Source organism: Labeo rohita, chromosome 21 (assembly GCF_022985175.1).
Source record: "Labeo rohita strain BAU-BD-2019 chromosome 21, IGBB_LRoh.1.0, whole genome shotgun sequence".
In the NCBI taxonomy this organism is placed as follows: domain Eukaryota; kingdom Metazoa; phylum Chordata; class Actinopteri; order Cypriniformes; family Cyprinidae; genus Labeo; species Labeo rohita.
The window spans coordinates 3,207,726-3,227,724 of NC_066889.1; the positions used below are offsets into that span (position 1 = coordinate 3,207,726).

The 19,999-nt window shown below is 36.6% G+C and overlaps 1 protein-coding gene across 1 annotated transcript in view; it reads left to right on the forward strand.

Annotated features, from left to right (window-relative positions):
- Window positions 1-16,210: 16,210 nt before the first annotated feature.
- The window catches only part of gabrb4 (gamma-aminobutyric acid type A receptor subunit beta4), a 53,686-nt gene continuing 49,897 nt past the window's right edge, over window positions 16,211-19,999 (forward strand). The window contains exons 1-2 of the mRNA XM_051093185.1: window positions 16,211-17,773; window positions 19,863-19,957. Of these exons, the coding sequence (XP_050949142.1) occupies window positions 17,694-17,773; window positions 19,863-19,957 (175 nt within the window). The 5' untranslated portion in view covers window positions 16,211-17,693. The remainder of the gene's footprint in view (window positions 17,774-19,862; window positions 19,958-19,999) is intronic.

Genomic DNA, 19,999 nt, shown 5'->3' on the forward strand with positions numbered 1-19,999 from the left:
TAAATCCGGGTCATGGCACCAATGTAACCCTTCTGGTTTTACCCTCTCCGAGTGGGATTCAAACCAACGTTTCCATAATGGGAGGAGGGTGAACTAACAAGGACGCAAAAGACTATAGATTCTTGCATCAGTCACTGGTGTGCATTTTGAGATCAGGGGTGTGAGGTTTACCTGCGCCGCTCTTGCAGAACCTGATTTTACCAAGTACGACATGTTCCCGGATCAGCATCTTTGTTGACCTTGGAACAACATTGTGATTAACCAATCAGATTTGAAAAATCAGTTTATAGTTTTTGTGAAGTTTAGGCTTACAATCAGTGTTTGGTGCTTGTACATTAGTGTCATTCATTTATTATTTCCTCTGATTTTAGGGATTACTCATGGGTAAGGTTAGGTTTAAGGGTAGGGATGTGGTCAAGATTAAATTTTTGGATTAAAATGTTGTTCCAGGGTCAGCAAAATATGTTGACCCAGGAACACATCTAACTCAGCAAAACTGGTCTCCATTACACACACATGCAAACACGCACATCAAATATGGTAAACGGAAGCTCAAAATGTAAAAGAATTACATCCATTTGTATAAAGCAGTCAGGTCTCTTCAGAAGCTGGATATTAACTGCTTGATTCATATGAATTCATTTTATTATGTTTTGCTTTTCTTGCATGGACTTTTAATAGAATCTTATGGGTTTGGAATGACATAAAAGTGATTAAATGATAACAATTTTCATTTTGCATGAACTAACCATTTACGTTATAGTAAACAGAGCATTCCTTTGGATGTAACAGGAATTTTCAATGTCATTTTTACCTCTGAAATTGTCTTGCAGTGATCAGATCTGATTGTTCTTCCACTATGTGTCAGATGGGAATATAATCGTTACATTCCATCTGCCTTACATGCACAGTTACATGAAAAAGAGAGTGATCTTTATGGTCTCATCCATATGTTCTCATCATTCGACTGATGCTCTGTGGTCACCTCATCAAGTGAGCAATGGTATTCCTGCATCCTGGAGCAAAGAGACACATCTGTGTGATGTAGGAAACTGAGAAGCAAAACCAAGTGAGTTTGGTTCATCTTCAGCAGGATTCTCTTCTGCTGTTATCAAAGTCTGACTAAGGCAGTCATACAATGTATTTTATAAGCATTCAGTCCCCAGTCCTTAAAGGACCTTCACACAGTCTTAGAGCCTCTCTGACTGTGAGCTCCAGCAGACCTACACTCTTAAAAACAAAGGTGCTTTAAAAGGTTCTTCACAGCAATGCCATAGAAGAACCATTTTTGGTTCCACAAAGAACCATTCAGTCAAAGGTTCTTTAAAGAACCATCTCTTTCTTACCTTTTCATAATCTGTAGAATCTTCTTTCGCCACAAAGAACCTTTTGTGAAACCACAAAATGGAACCATTTAAACAAAAAAGGATCTTCTATGGCAGGAGTTCTCAACTCTGGCCCGCAAGATTTATTTTCCTGAGGAGTTTAGCTCCAACCTTAATCAAACTCACTTGCCTGTAACTTTCTAGTGATTCCAAAGACCTTGATTAACTTGTTCAGGTGTGTCTGATTAGGGTTGGAGCTGAACTCCGCAGGAAAATGGATCTTGCTCAGAGTCTCCTATGATATGGCATTGTGAAGCACCTTTATTTTTAAGAGTGTGGTCCCTTAAGATAACATTACTCCAAACTGTTTAAGTAGCACCTGGTCACAAAAACTAGAGGGATTTGTACATTCACGCAGTTTGCATTTTATTAGGACAATCACAAATATGCAATACCCCCCTATTAGAAACTATATTGAATCTAATCAGTAAACTGATTCCATTATGTTCACCTTGAATGGCCAATATACTGTAGTTAACCTTTGTTTTTCTTGTGATGTTATATCAGGACGTAGGATTGGAAAATCTTAAACAGACTCTTACTTTTGTAATTTCATACTAATTAACACTATGCCCCATAACACAGTGAGCATGGCAAATGATTAACCCCTTAGTTGCCTGCAGGCCTGTCATCATGCTAGTTGTACCCTTGTACATTAGTGTGCATATAGATCGGTCAGCGTGTACACACACACATACACATGCACACGCTATCCAATTAGCTTCAGCTGATAGGCCTTAAAATAGACATGGAGGAGGTATTTCATGGACCACTTGCTCTTTGGCTCTGGATTTGTGAATGGACTCATCTCCAGTGAAGTGGTGACATTTCTTGACTGATTGCAATCAATATGGGTGACCTCTTGCAAAAAAAAAGAATGCTCAGTGCTTAACTAAGGTTCTTAGTACCCCATGACAACCGAATGCATATCAGGACGCACCCAAAACATTTCTATAACATGCAGTGAATGTGGCATTGGACTCCCATTGGAGCAATTTCCCTGTCAAGTGGCACACAGTGATGCATGATTGATATGAACACCCTTGGCTTCACACTGGTGAGTCAACAACTGTTAGACCCCCACTGGATGCAAGAACAGCAGGTTTAGGCCGGAACGCACCCCATCAAGATCTATCAACATTATGTGACAGTGAGTTCCTCGTAATCTTGGCTATGAGGGAATGCAATGAGCGCTGCACTAGAATGTCCTTGTTGAGCTATAAATTTGGAGAATGTGAGTCTCACATTGAGTGTCTATGACGTTAAAAAAAATATTTTTCTATATTTTACAATTACGTTTATGTTTTTAGCAGATTTGTACTAAAAAAAAGGCTATTACCTCTAATAATGTACGTGATTAAATTGATTAACCCTAAGTCAGTCATGAACTCCATACACTATATATATATATATATATATAGGTGCTTATATATATATATATATATATATATATATATATAGGTGCTTATATATATATATATATATATATATATATATATATATATATATATATAATTGCATAAAAACATTACTACATTACTATGAAATAATTATTTTTAAAAACATGTTTTTTGCCAACCTGTTACATTCCAAATATTTTAAAATTGAACAGTACTGGGTTGAAGGACAGTGCAAAATTACAGAATGAACCAGAAACTGGTCAACATCAACATTCTATTGTGCGTAACAGACCCAATGTAAGTGCAAACATAATGAGAAATGCGAAAAATGCACTGTTACTAAGTGACTAAATGTCACTTCATCAGGTGTATGTCTGAAAAATCTATTATTTTTAAAGTTGGAAATTTTAAAATGTCACAGCATGAGTAGAAAGTGCAGTGTACTTATTAACACCTTAACTCTCACCCCCCATTTTTGAACATAGAGGCGAAAGTGAACTAGCCAGACTTACATTTTTACAATTCATGAACGCTTTTGAATACAGGCCTAAAGTTAGTCTCTTTTTAACGGAGACAATCAGCAAATTATTAAGTGAAATAATTAAAAAAATAAGCATTAAAAACGTACTGTACTACTTTAATATTATAATTAATATAATATTATAAAAGTAATATATAAAATAAATGTTTTACAAAATAATTTTTAATCCAAAATTGCTATAAAAATAAAGCCTCCTGTTATGATGTAGATTTTTTTGAAGTCCACTCTTGTTGTAAATTAATGTATTACTGTTCCTACATACACTGACCAAAATTAAAAATGCAACACTTTTGTTTTTGCCTCCATTTTTCATGAGCTAACCTCAAAGATCTAAGACTTTTTCTATGTACACAACAGACCTATTTCTCTCAAATATAGTTCACAAATCTGTCTAAATCTGTGTTAGTGAGCACTTCTCCTTTGCCGAGATAATCCATCCACCTCACAGGTGTAACATATCAAGATGCTGATTAGACAGAATGATTATTGCACAGGTGTGCCTTAGGCTGGCAACAATAAAAGGCCACTCTAAAATGTGCAGTTTTATCACACAGCACAATGCCACAGATGTCCCAAGTTTTGAGGGAGCGTGCAGTTGGCATGCTGACTGCAGGAATGTCCACCAGAGCTGTTGCCCATGAATTGAATGTTAATTTCTCTACCATAAGCTGTCTCCAAAGGCATGTCAGAGAATTTGGCAATACATTTAACTGGCCTCGCAACTGCAGACCACGTGTAATCACACCAGCCCAGGACCTCCACATCCTGCATCTTCACCTCCAAGATCGTCTGGGACCAGCCACCCGGACAGCTGCTGCACCAATTGGTTTGCATTTCCAAAGAATTTCTGCACAAACTGTCAGAAACTATCTCAGGGAAGCGTATCTGAATGCTCGTTGTCCTCATCGGGGTCTCAACCTGACTGCAGTTCGTCATCATAACCGACTTGAGTGGGCAAATGCTCACATTTGATGACGTCTGGCACTTTGGAGAGGTGTTCTCTTCACGGATGAATCCCACATTTCACTGTACAGGGCAGATGGCAGACAGCGTGTATGGCATCGTGTGGGTGAGCGGTTTGCTGATGTCAACGTTGTGGATCGAGTGGCCATGGTGGCGGTGGGGTTATGGTATGGGCAGGTGTATGTTTTGGACAACGAACACAGGTGCATTTTATTGAAGGTATTTTGAATGCACAGAGATACTGTGACGAGATCCTGAGGCCCATTGTTGTGCCATTCATCCACGACCATCACCTCATGTTGCAGCATGATAATGCATGGCCCCATGTTGCAAGGATCTGTACACAATTCCTGGAAGCTGAAAACATCCCAGTTTTTGCATGGCCAGCATACTCACTGGGCATGTCACCCATTGAGCATGTTTGGGATGCTCTGGATCGGCGTATACAACAGCATGTTCCAGTTCCTGCCAATATCCAGCAACTTCGCACAGCCATTGAAGAGGAGTAGACCAACATTCCACAGGCCACAGTCAACAATCAGATCAACTCTATGTGAAGGAGATGTGTTGCACTGCGTGAGGCAAATGGTGGTCATACCAGATACTGACTGGTTTTCGGACCCCCCAATACAGTAAAACTGCACATTTTAGAGTGGCCTTTTATTGTGGCCAGCCTAAGGCACACCTGTGCAATAATCATGCTGTCTAATCAGCATCTTGATATGCCACACCTGTGAGGTGGATGGATTATCTCGGCAAAGAAAAAGTGCTCACTGACACAGATTTAGACAGATTTGTGAACAATATTTGAGAGAAATAGGTCTTTTGTGTACATAGAAAAAAAGTCTTAGATCTCTGAGTTCAGCTCATAAAAAATGGGGGCAAAAACAAAAGTGTTGCGTTTATAATTTTGGTCAGTGTAATTTGTAACAAAGATGGTGGTAAAATATCTATTTAGACCTTAGACCTTTCCAACAATATGACAGTGACAGTTAAGAGGTCAAAAATATATAATATTGTGAAAGCATGGTAAATCAATTAATCAATCAATCACTGTAATAAATAAGGACATTTTAATAATGTAATTCTCTGTTCAGTATCCTGTTGAGTATATTAGTCACAAATGGAATACATTGTTTCTTGAGGATGACTCCAAATGCCAGCACAGGCGGCTGCAAATAACACAGTTCATAACTTGAAAATGCACAGACCAAAAATGAGAAAGAAAGAAAATAAGGGTCATGTTTGGTCTTATGACTCATGTGAGGTCAGGACTTTTACATAGCACCCAGTGTGCACAGCCCCATTTGTCATTTTCCCGGAAACCTATGCAGCACTACTCCAGTCTTTCTGGACTAAATCATTCGTATTATGTATAATCTGAAATTTGTTCTGTCAAATTTACATAAAAAAGCCTTTGTTTTAAAAATGATTAACATAAGGTATTTGTCATTGCAAAGAAAGAACACTAGTTTTATCAAATGTGCAACAATAATCTGACAGCGGTGTAACAGTTGCAAAAAAGGCAGTGGCTAGATTGTGCTGATTCTAGAACTCAACTGGATCTAGAACACTCTGTGATCTATTGTGATATAAAACCTCTCTAGATAAGCCGTTCTTCCACATGGAGCGTCTGACACATAGAGTGTGCCGTACCAACAGTGTTTACAATGAATAGTGTGCCTTTCCATGGTCTTTAATGCATTCTCCCAGTCGCCTCAGGCGGTGAAGAGGGATTCTAAATGTGTCCAGAGCGCCGCTCCAATGATTGAGTCAAACGCAGCACAGCTCAGCCAGCACTCTGAGGGAAAGGAAGAGAAATAAGATGGAGGGGAAATCAGAGGAGGAGGGTAGGGGGATTCTCTGTGTGCCCCCTTTTCTACGTCATCGCTGCTTTCTTCTCTCGCTTGCTCCTCTCTCTCTCTCTCTCTCTCTCTCTCTCTCAATTTGCTCAAGCCGCACTGCCTCAGGTTTTGCACTCTGGCAATTAATTAATTTATTAATTCATTTATGGTTTCGTCTTGCATTTCCTGCACTTTAGCATCAGCAGGAAGTGCAGTGTCAAAGCATGCCAGCAGACTGCATCCTGCACAAACCATTTGGCATGTTATGTTTTCCTTTGGATCACACTGCATAGAGTATAGACATGAAGAGATTGGGTGGTAACGACCGGCAGCTTCCTTGATTTCTGTTTTGCTTTTTTAATGACTCCACCCTTCTTAATTCTTAAATACGAGCTTAGTGCTCTTTGAACGTCAGCGCTCTCAGAATTGTAAAATACTTCTGGCACTATTGTTCTGCCTCTGCTTCATTCTCAACAACACCACCCCCCAACCCCCCTTGCCTGTGTGTACTGAATACAAGCTGCAAGCAGTCACGCAGCTGTTTCCATGGCAATATCTATCTGCGAGAAAGATTCGTTAACCCTCTCTCACAGGCATTCCTCACCAAGAGCCCACACTGTCTATGGTCAAACCAGGGGCGCTGCTATTTACAACAGTCTGTGTTACATTACAGACACACATATGTCATCTTTTTCATGTGTTTCTGTAAATGCTTTGTGTACGCATTTCATCTGTGTGGGAATATGTGTTAGGGTTTCCATTGCTGATATATTGTTATCCACCAGGCTGAGTCCACCTGATTTACTGTACTCTGAATGCACTGTATGTTATAGAAGAAAAGAAGATTGTGTCTGTCAGGAAAAAAACTCATTGCTGCTCAGAAGGGTTTTTCTCAGCCCTATTGTGTGGAGGAAATCAATTAGTAACAGCTGAAACTTTTAACACCACCAGCTAATTTTGAGAATGAAAAAAACTTCTGTAGTGCTTCTTGGTTATGCTTCAGAACTTTTACCAGTTTTTTTCCAAAACTGTTTAACAAATATGAAAATGTACTGATGGTACTATGGGCTGCTTAAGCAATATGCAAAATAATAACAGATTTGTAAATACATGAACAGTTTGATCAGATTGAAATCTGATTATTTCTAATAATATTTCTAATCGCTAATTTGCTATACAAAACATTATGGTCAACATACACCTTGTTGTTGCATGTGAACACCTGTAGTGTGGTCTGGATCACATTTTCTGTGGTTTGGTTTATGGGCTTTAAAGGAAAAGTCCACTTCCAGAACAAAAATTTACAGATAATGTACTCACCCCCTTGTCATCCAAGATGTTCATGTCTTTCTTTCTTCAGTCGTAAAGATTTTTTTATTTTATTTTATTTTATTTATTTATTTATTTTTTTTATTTTATTATTTTTTTTTTTTTTTGAGGAAAACATTTCAGCATTTTTCTCCATATAGTGGACTTCTATGGTGCCCTGAGTTTGAACTTCCAAAATGCAGTTTAAATGCAGTTTCAAACAATCCCAAATACGGTTGTAAACGATCCCAGCAGAGGAAGAAGGGTCTTTTCTAGCGACACAATTTATATGCTTTTTAATGTCAAACGCTCGACTTGTCTTACCCTGCCTGACCTGTTTTTTCCTGGTTAATGACAGTTAGGGTATGTCGAAAAACTCCCATCTCATGTTCTCCCTCAACTTCAAAATCGTCCTATATCGCTGTTTTGATCTTCTTTGCATGTTCACTTTTCAAAGACTGGGTCAGTACTTCTGCAGTGATGTAAGATGAGTCTGAAATGATTTGAACCAGAATACACAGGCAGGATGAGCGTTTGAGATTAAAAAGTATTTAAATTGTATTTTTTTTAATGAAAATAACCAATTGTTTCGTGAGATAAGACCCTTCTTCCTCGGCTGGGATCGTTTACAACCACATTTGGGATCGTTTGAAGCTGCATTTAAACTGCATTTTGGAAGTTTAAACTCGTGGCACCATATTAGTCCATTATATGGAGAAAAAAAAAAAAAAAAATATATATATATATATATATATATTACTCATGGAACATTTGTATAAAGAGAGGTCACATCCACAGTTGCAATAAAATATCCTAATGCATAAGAATAGAAATATGTAAATGTCATACTGCCTGGCTAAATCATTCTAATTCAACCTAAATCAACACATTTTAACTTAACCAGAATTGCAAGTTGAATCCTGTGTCCCGTTGCTGACTATGCCCCTTTTCAAGTTGAAGCCAGATAGTGTCTGTTTTTGCGCTATATCGGCAACAAAAATAGTTCCAAATAAATTCAAAACAGAAGTGTTGTGCATCTCTGAGCAACACAGGTCTTTGTTTCCTGGATAAATCTGAGTTTTGAATGAATAGGCGGAGCAAATGATCATCAGTCACTTGGTTCATTTCTGAATGAATCAGTCCTTTGAATGAATCAAACAATTTCATCACTCATTCTTTAGGAGAGTGACTTGCCGCCACCTATTGACAATTTTAGTTTTATATTTAGAAACATAATTTATTTTTCCTCATCATTACCCATATTTCTGTTCAAAAAGATATAACATTAATCTTATAGGATTATTCATGTAATTATAGCTGCATGAGACAGTCTGTGTTAATACATCTAATGCCACTTAAGATGCAGTTTAGTGCATGAATTTGGCAAAAAATTTAATAAGGTTAGAAAACATACGGGCAACATTATTATTATTATTATTATTATTATTATTATTATTATTATTATTTATTAACTGTACTGAGTTATGTTGTAGGCACTAAATCAGTCCAGTATTTTATACTCATGGCCCCTGCCTGGACACCCCTATGAAAATATCCTGGCTTCATCACTACTTTAGTGAGAGGTTTTATTGGCAGCATTTCACTGTATAAACTGAAAACGTTACTTTCTGATGTCTATTATTTAAACATCAACCATACAAAACTAAACATCTGGGAATGATGTACATGGGTATGATAATGTTCAGTTAACATGCTAGTTACACCTCATGTGCCATGTCTATGCGAGGGCAAAAATGGTTCAGTCATAGTATTGTGTACATAAACCTTTTCAGTGCACCCTACAAGCACCTAATTGACCATGTGTGTTAGATTAATGAGCATTGTGTGTGTTATCCCTGGTTAACAAATACAAAGTGAAAGACAAAACCTATATGTGACCCCAGACAACAGGAAACTCTAGATGGCACATCTATTTGCTATTTGAAACTTCTAAAACAAAGCATGAGTGGTCATGACTGAAATTATATTTATCTGAGCAAAGACTGCAGCAAGTAATTTACAATCTTCTAGGGGTCATGCGCCACCTAAGCAACTGGTGTTGACATGGAAATGTTCAGTCCTTGTTATTTGTGTTAAGTAAATATATACTGATTGCGTATATATGGCAAGTATATGAATGACTGTTGTGTGTTGTTTACCTCAAAGGTAAGTGACCAGTTTTCTTACTGTGAGTTAAAACAGAAAGTATTCAGTTTGACTAGTGCACTACATTCCAATTCTTCTAAAGCCACACAATATCTTTGTGTCAGGAAGTGGCTGAAATTTATTTATGATGTCAAACATCACTGGGTTTTTCGTGTCTCCTGACTGATGATCATTGAGAGAATTTGTATTTTTGGGTGAAATGATCCTTGATGATATTCATAAGGCCATTGAGTTTGAGCATGATGACTACAGTCAGAACACTCCATCTTATGACCACCCATATCCCATCATGTACGAAGGGAAGGGGGTTGTGGGACTGGCTGTAGAAAACAGATGAATGAAAGCCTCGCGGAAAGTCGTCAGTGAGATGATACGAGAGTAAAGTCTTGAACATTCATCAGTTTTACAACCATTGATTTTTACATGCCGCAAGCTCTCCTGCTGTGACGCTTCCCATCAAGGTGAGACTGTTATCGGGATGTATTTTTCAACCTTGTGTCTTTGCCGTGTTGCTGGAACACTCTGTTCCCTCTTGAGGCAAGAAGGAAAACTATTCAAATTTCATATCAAAAGCAGTTTAGTTTGGTGTCGGAAAATGACGTTAATGATGATGAGTTTAAAGATTTGATTTAATTGGCTGAAAATATGAAAGCCCTACAGCCAACTTAACTGATGTTTAAGCTACAAAATAAGGGGAATTCTGTCCTCAGTCTGTGTCCTTAATCACTAACGGCCAAAGTGACTGAGCCTTCGTATAACCATAAGGGAAACTGGGCTGAAACTTTCTTAACATTCTTACTTTTAAAAGTTTTAAAATCTAAAGTTAATAAAGGGCAACGTTTTTTTTTATTTATTTTATTTTATTTTATTTTATTTTATTATTTTATTTTGTTCACAAATGAAGTAAGGGTTTAAACATAAGCAACACATTTTTGAAAAAAAAAAAAATACTTTTATACTGTAAGACGGTGTCAATATAATTTCAACACGCGCCATTGATCAAACTAAAATCAAATATTAAAAATGCTAAATTAACAATCATTTTATCAAGTCACTATGAAATCAAAACTGAGTATTCAGTAAGACAATTTTTTTTCCCACAATGTTTTAGAATGTTACAGAAAGCACTAGAATATTACAGTATGTTACAGAAACTTCTAAAGTGTTCTCAACCTTGCAAGAGCAAATGAACAAACAAACAAACAAATAAATACAAATTAGTGCAAAAAAATGTAATAAAAAAAGAAACAAACTAAAAAATATCTGCAAAAACGTATCTGTACTAAACAAATTTTCATAATTATTTACCAAAATATTAATTATACGTGAAAATTAATAGTACAATAATAATTAGCACCACAGAATTACAGAAGAACCATAAAAATGTAAGTGAAACCATTTTTGTTACATTGTGCTATTTATAGTTTCATGGAACATTTATTATATTATTATTGATATTATTTCAAATATTAACAATTTTAAAAATGTTATAAATATAAATAAATACATACATACACACATACATACATACATACATTTACCAAAATATTAATTCTATGTAAAAAATAAATAGTACAGCATCATTTTAGCATCACAGAATGACATAAAAATGTAAGTTAAACAAGGTTTGTTACATTGTGCTATTTATATTTTCATGGAACATTGCACAATAACGTTTTGGACAGTCTCTTCTTACTCTGAACTTTAATATTAAATATTTTCCCACAGCTTTTTGTATTTTTTCTTCTTGAAAGCTGGCTTTCAGCTTCTTTTGGCAGTTTGTGTGGCCTGAGGCTCCAGGAACCCATAGTGGTCTGAGACTCCTGGGTCCTGGTCCCACTGGCCCAATCCAAAATCCAGCCTTAAAAGGCCTTATTTGATTGATCTACTGATAAACTAGTCATGGAAAGACTGAATTACATGGCTAACAAAGGGCTGACTTACAAGCAATCTGGTTTTCTAATCAATATCTTAATTTATCTACAACAGTTTCAAAAAATCTTTAAGGAAATGTAGTGGAGCCACCTGTCTATTCTGCCAACAAATGGTATTGCCTTGGTTGCGGGGCAGCGTGTGCAAATTTGGTTGATTAATAGCAATAAAACACATTTAAAATTAACTTTGCATTTCAGATGTCTTATTTTAGATAAGCAAATAGTGTTTAAACTTGAAATAGTGTATATAAAAAGAACAGGCAAAAATCTTGAAGGCAGTAATGCATTAAGCATGTGATACTATTTATATCTAAGATGTGAGAGTGACCTAGTAACACACGTCTTATGCAACATGTGTGTGAGAATGTGTATGTGTGTGTGTTTGTGTATAAATAAGTGTCTGTGCATGTGTTGGGACTCAGTATAAATATGTATTATTCTCAAATTCTAAATGCATGTACCTCACGAGTCCAAACAGTTACAACAGATACATTGCAGCTCAGGAAACACTGAGAGAAGCAGATTTTTCAGCATTTTTTTTAAAAAAATTTTTATGATGATTAGTAAGCTCAAAAGAGCATCATTTAATTTTAAATATAATTTCTTTGTAACAATGTAAAAGTCTACCAATGAAAAACTTGTCACTTTTGATTTTTAAAAGATTGAAAGATTGGTGAACAAGTGCTTTTTATTTATTTATTTATTTATTTAAAATATATGTTCAGGTTGATCTTTGATCAACTAAGGGTGAGTACATTTTCAGGAAATTCTCATTCTCAGTTAAAGTATTTCTTTAAGTGGGTGAATGATGCAGTGTCCTTTTGTGTTCTGCAGATTTGAAACATTAACACTTAAGTGTATGCCGCACTCAAGCAAAGTTTGAAATCGGTGTAAGCACAAATAAACTGCCCAAAAGTGCATTTTCTGAATTCAGCAACGGAAACAGAAAGAATGTCTATCTAAGCCGTTTCAGGACTGCATTCCTACAGATAAAGCAATACATCCTGATGTAAACCTCATAGGGAGAGTTGGGGGAAAAAAGAAAAAAAAAACGTAATTAGCCTTCCACAACACAACTGAGTGACATTTTTAATAAGAGAATTTGCAACAAACAGATTCAAGTGTTGTAGCACTTCCAAAGTGCATACGTTCACGTATGCTTTCCAAAGCGAATTTTTGAGTGAGTCAGCACTGGTGAAATTGCTGTAGCTATTCGAATTTACCTCATGATTGCCTTTAAGTTTCAAGATATTTAAATGGAGACAGAAACACATTTTCTTTTCACAGCCTCCCCTGAGACAACATGCAACTAAAAGTAGAGAGCATGAAAAATCTACAACTGATAATAAATGATTGTGGCTTCCCAACATTTAATAGGCTCTCTATACATTGTGAAGAAGGATTATAATGAATTTTTAAGAAGAATGGCTGGGTGTTGCACAAACACTTTTGATCTTGTGGCTTTTCAGAAAATAAAGTAGTTCATTTTGTCAACTAATAATGCCGAACAGCAGCTGCACATACATCACATGAGACCTGGAACACAAAAAAAATGGCTAAAGTAGAAAAAGAAAACAGCTACACTATGATCCATATATGATTCTGAAGAATTTGAAGAAGAAGATGATGGTGATGATCATCATTCTGCTGAAACTGATTTCAGTTGCATTTACAAGTGGAAAAAAAAGGTGGCATCAGAAATCTGGTCTCTTGTGCCTGCAGCCATGTTTCCTCTATTGCTTGACTGTAGAGCAATTTAGATTCAAATAACTACGCATACAGTAGTGTCAAAGGAGCAGTGTCATTTCCATTGTCATTATCCCAGTGGTCTTTAATATCATAGCTGTCATTCTAATTCATTAAAGCATCTAATGGCGTTCGGACAGCCTGGAGCTCTCGCTAAAGTAGCTTTCTTTAATGAGATGACTGCAAAGATGTCTTGCATCCAACCCGAGGTTGGATAGAGGGTGAAACTTAAAAGTAACTAGGAAACGTGTCTTAATGACCTTCTTATTCTCTACATGCACTTGGAAGAGGTGTGTCAAGTTTTTCACCATTTTACCAGAGAAAGCACTTATATCAGTGTAGGCTCATTCGACCCTTGGGTCTATGGGATTAGCAGGACTTTACTTGTACAAACATGACTCCATTAGCTAATCACATGAAAAATTTGCTCCTTAACTCTCAAACACGGAGGCCGGCTAATGCATATTCATTGTAAAACATATGTGTGTGTTGGTGATGATACCTAGACCAAAAATGACCATTTTATGCCATATTTTGGAATCTCTTAATCAATATATATTGGGGGACAAACAAAAGGTATTAAAGTATTTCGTTTTTTCAGCCTTTTTAAGCCTTTCTATATGTTCTGTACAACAGCGATCCAGAGCCTTGTCCATGGTCCTGAACCCACTCTCCCTCAGCTGAGTGGGCATTATGTTGTCCATGGTCCTGAAATTACTCTTAAGTCATAATCTTCAGTGATTGGGCCTTTGTTTCAAAGACAAACACGGACAGCCCAGTAGAATATATTCATTAGATCTGTGATAGCTTGTTTTTACATTGATTGTGACACAGATTAACTTGATGAAATATGTATCTCGAGACAAACGGTATGAATGTGTACTAATTTGAAGCAGAATTGTGTATTTTGTTGAAATACTTGTGCCTATCTTAGGTTAAACAAAAGGCACCGCTATATGTTAATTAGTTGTTAGTAGACTGATTTAGCTGGTTAGTTACCACAACAATATATACAATTCAATGGAAATACAAGACAAAATAGCAAAATAACATTATAGCAAGAAATAACAACAACGATGAAAAAAAGTTTAAATATCAAATAAAAAATAAAATAAAGACTTAAAGTTATGCAAAAAAGAAGAAAAAAAAAACGTGTTTAAAAAGGTGTTTGTCATGATGGATGGAATGATATACATTATGCTATGTTTTAGTTTATGAAAGCGAAAGGTTGCTTCACCAGTTTGCTCCACTGGAGTTTCCTCTCCAGAACATTTAGTACAACAACAATGGACAGTCCAAGTGAATGACATGGAACATAAGCAGAAGATTAGTTTTTGAAGACAAAGAAGCTTGCTTTTTGCATATTTATTGTAAAACATATGTGTATGTTGGAGATGATACCTATAGCAAAAATAACCATTTTTATGATGATGCCATATTTTGGAACTTCTTAATCAATATAAATCCTTAGACAAACAAAAGGTTTGAAAGTATTTTGCATTGTCAGCCTTTCATTTCTATGTTTTCTGGACAACAGCGATTCAGAGCCATGTCCATGGTCCTGAACCCATTCTTCCCCAGCTGAGCGGGCATGATGCTGTCCACGGTCCTGAAATTACTCTTAAGTCATAATCTTCAGTGACTGTGCCTTTTTTTTTTTTCCTTTTCTCAAAGACAAACATGAACAACCCAGCAGAATATATTTAGTAGATCTGTGATAGTTTGTATTTACATTGATTGTGACACACGGAGGAACTTCTTAATCTTGACTGCTCCGAAATATATATCTCGAGACAAACAAAAGGTATGAATGTGTGCTAATTTTAAGCAGAATTGTGCATTTTGTTGAAATACTTGTTTCTGTCTTATAGGTTAAAATGAAGATACAGCTATGTTAATTGATTTACCTGGTTAGTTACCACAACAATATATACAGTTCAGTGGAAATAGGTGACAAAATAGCATTATAGCAAGAAACAAAAAAAAAAAAAAAAAAAAAAAAAAAAAAAAAGAAAGAAAAGAAAAGGTGTTTGTCATGATGGATGGAATGATATACATTATGCTATGTTTTAGTTTATGAAAGCGAAAGGTTGCTTCACCGGTTTCCCCCACTGGAGTTTCCTCTCCAGAACATTAAGCACAACAACAATGGACAGTCCAAGTGAATGACATAGAACATAAGAGTAGGTTTTGAAGACAAAGAATCTTGTTTAGTGCATCCAGAACAGATGTAGTACATGCATTTTGGGCTTTTGCTCTGACTACTGTGTTTTGTACATGTCCATCTTCACGTTCTATACAACAGCAATCAAGAGCCTTCTCCATGGTCCTGAACCCACTCCTCGCCAGCTAAGCGGGCATGATGCTGCCCAAGGTCCTGAAATTACTCTTCAGTCATAGTCTTCAGTGATAAGAACTTTCTTTCAAAGACAAACATGGACAGCCCAGCAGAATATATTTAGTTGGTCTGATAGTTTGTATTTACATTCATTGTGAGTGAAACCTAGTGAAGTTGTAAAATTCTCATATAAGGCAGTTCATTAGGATTCCATATACCAAGCACACATCTGAATCCACTCCACATTGCACCCAGTAAACATATGATGTAAAGTCAGAGGGTGTTACTGATAGGGCTTGTAATGCCTCATTAAACTAATCTTGTAAAGCACAGCTGAATTACTGCAGATAGTGCTGACGCCCGTCTATCTCTGCCCTTCACATCAATGTTCCTTACATTTCAGCGGGGACCATCAAGGAGCTAACTGGGGGTCGAGGATGCCCACATCACCACTGGGGCCCTCCTGTCCAGGAGATGCAACAGAGAAGCTCCTTTAAATGTGCCATCGAAACACCACTGCTCTGCATCACTGCTAGCATGGTTGCCTAGCAACTAGACAGCAGATGCCTGCATCCCTCATCTTCTGAGTAAAAATACATGGAAAAGAAATCACACCTCTTATGTGTTTGTGCAGCATGCACAATCGTTTTTATCATTTCGTTCAATCGTTCATCTTGATCTGAAAATTCACACCGCATGTTGGCGTGTGCAAAGAGCGGCACTGATTTCAAAGGGTTATTTATCCATCATTATTTGCATATATTAGCCATTTCTGAGTTTGTGTTTTTGGAGGGTGTGTTGAGCCGAAGAATGTGGAAAAGTGGAAGAAATGCATGAAAATGCGCCGGGATACTCTCGCAGCATTTTAATAGGTTGCAGCTCGCAAGCCGACAAGTACAGACATCATTCCTCCGCTAGACAAGCGCGTGGACAGACTGCCTTTCCTCTTTAGTTCGCTTTCGCTTTTATTTTTTCAACAAACACCTGCATTTTATTCAGCACATTCAAAAGAGGACAATGTCCTTTTCTCTTCTTTTGAAACCCAAGCGTGTGCGTCGGAGATTTTTGTTCCAGTCTTGATTATTTTCTCGGTTCCTGGAGGTGTTATTGCAATTGAAGTGTGTCATCATTTGCTCTGAACAAGAGCAGGAACATGCTCGGGGATTCAATCGAGAGATAAGGGGGCTTTTCCAGTAGACTAGACAAATCTTGGACATTTGCAAGCGTTTTATTGTGATACATACATATACCGCGCGTTTTTTTCTGCTTCTGCTTCATATAAGGTTGTACTATGGACTACAAGCTCTGACGTCTGCATCAGATATTTTCTGCTGCATTTCTTTAAATGTGCATCTTTTCTCCCCTGTGACTTTGAGAGGAACATCTCGACCATCAGCAGTAGGGGATGCAGATTTCATTTTTTTCCCCCACCTCCAACCTTTATAGCTGAGGGGGGGAAACAAATAAAAATATCGCACATTGTGGAGCACCCCCTCTTTGAAGGAGCATCACTGGAGCCATGGCTTGTCCACAGCTTTGGACCTGGAAACTGCGACGACAGGTGTAGAAGAAGACTGATACTCTTTCATTTTTTTTTCATTTTTTTTTCATCATCATATCTTTATTTTTTCTCCATGGTTTGGTTGAAGAAGACTTTCCAGCACTTTTTCCAGAAGTCCTGTCGAAGCTGAGAGATGTCTGATCTTCTGGTGTTGATCGAGGGGGTCTCTGACCTGCACGGATTTCCATAGCTGAAGAAAAACAGCTGGGACCCATTAAAGATTTTTTCTTTTTCTTTTTCCCCCCTTTTTTTTTTTTTTTTTTTTTTTTTTTTTTTCTCCTTTTCTTGTTCTTTTTTTTTTCTCGAGGCCATCACAAATGTGTGCATTGGTGCTTTGATCTCAGTCATTCATTTGGCCTTTTTTCTCCCATCCCCTTTTGTTGGATTCTTTTTGTCTTCGTCTTTTTTTTTTCCTTTCTTTCTTTTTGTCTTTTTTTTCTCGTTTTTAACATCAGTTTGGAGCACGGGCGGTTGGATTACTGAAATTGAATAAACGGATTTGTGGAAATGTTGGGTCCTCAAGAAGACAAATTATGTGGAATTGTTTCTGCTCTGGCGGCCTTGTCCTTTGTCTGCTTTGCACAAAGGTAAGCAAATTATAAATATTGGAAATTATTATGACTGTTGGATTAAATAAATTAGCCCACATATCGGTCAGGTCAAATTCTAACAGACACCCAGATGATTCACCGATAGGGAATCATGAATACATAATATTTAATTTTCTGTCACTTTCTTTCTTTTTTTTTTTTTTTTTTTTAACCCGAATAAACAGTCAAATTTGTGTGTGTGTGTGTGTGTGTGTGTGTGTGTGTGCAGTGTCTGAGAGAGAGAAAGGAAGAGAGAGAGAGAGAGAGAGAGAGAGAGAGAGAGAAATCATATGTGTAAGAAACATGCTCGCATCGATTCTATAGCGCAGATAGGCCTATTATTAAAAACTATTTTTTTTTTCTTTATAATCCGTCATAATATGTCTTTGTGTGGGTTACGCATTATTCCCCTTAAAAAAAATCCCTGTTCAGTTAAACAGTACTTTTATTAATTAATTAATTAATTAATTACAATAGATATAGTATATCAATATCAATATATATTTTAAAATCTTTCTAACCATATTCTACATCCACTTGGCCTTCCGATTAATCAGTGACAACTTAGTATTCTGGCATCAATTAAAATCAGGTCATAACAGAGCTGTGTTTTGAATCTCATATGTTGTAGCAACACTAAAAGATTTTTTGTTAACGTTTTCCAGCATCTGTAACCAATATGTTTTTGATGCAGCGGTCCACTGAGTGAAATACAAATATACAAATGATCAATGTTTTTCTTCTGATCCACCCCCACCCTGCCACCATGTCGCTGGCGTTAGAAGAGATCCATCATCACTCAGCCAATAAGAATAAAAACGACGACGCCTATCAGTCAATAATGGTTAATGACATGTGTTCACTGGTGATCATTGAGATGCGACGTGGCTTTGAAGCCTTTGAGGCCGAATGCACATATCTTTTGTCCATGTCATACTGTGTTTGTGGAACACCTGTAAGACAAATGACAAGCCTGATTATACTTTAAACATGCCTTTTCTCATCACACGTCGTTTATTAAAGCACTGAAAACAGTGGTGGCCTAAAACCCAGTGCCTTCCATTTTGACGTTTCACTACATTCTTTTCAGTGTGCATGGCTGAGATTTATTTATTTAATTATTTATTTTAACCCCAAATGTATATTGAACCCAGATTGGCTGTCATGTGCAAATTATCTGTTGTAGGCTAAGATATGCCCCTAAAAAGGGAATTTTAAATGTTAACATGTTCAGCTTTTTTCTCCCAATAATACATCATTATTAAACATGTAAAAACATAAATATTTTTTTCTGTATTTACAGGTAACACTATATATTTTGTAAGCTAACACATCCTGCTGTGTAATGTTCTATACTGCATTGAAAACTATTTTATTTATTAATTATTATGCATACAGCTTTAATGACCTCATTGCTGATACTGTTTTTTATTTTTATTATTTATTTATTTAATGTGTTATACCACACAACTATCTACAGTATAGTGAGGGCAAAATGGTAAAATGGTCTACAGTTTCATCTAAACATTTATATAAATTTTATACTAAAATGTTGATTCCTTTTGAAAAAATAAAGGAACGTGTTATGCATCAACTACCCATCTGTTCACAGACCCTCAGGGGTCCCAGGACCCCGAGTTAAAAACCCTGGCTGAAGACTACATGTTTGAACCAGATAAACTCAGTTATACAAGTTGTCAAAGTTACATGCTGAACTAACTACCCTCTGTTGACAAGATGATGTTTTAAGGTTTTTGTTATTCTGCAAAATGCCACAGTCATACATTTTTTGATACTTTTTGAGATTATATGGTGCTTTCAGTGCAGTTTATGAAAAACAATGAATTATTCAGTCCCATAGATTTATGTTAATGTTTATGTGGTGGTTGTATTGATCTAGAGATAAGCCTCTTCAGATTGGCAACATTCAAGAAAAACTAAATCTGAAAAAAAAAATAAATAAAATAAAAAGATGCATTGCAATAAAAACATTAAGGAAATATTATTGAAATCACAAGAATGAACAAATCAGCTATATGTGGCATATTTTGCTTTAACTGAATTTGCTTCATTCTCTCTCCTGCAGCACCTCCACCGGAAATACCGGAATATCTGTGGCCAAGACGACAGTGGACAAATTGCTGAAGGGGTATGACATCCGCCTTCGGCCAGACTTCGGAGGTACACGTGATTCTTTATTAGAAATATAGTTAAATACTTACC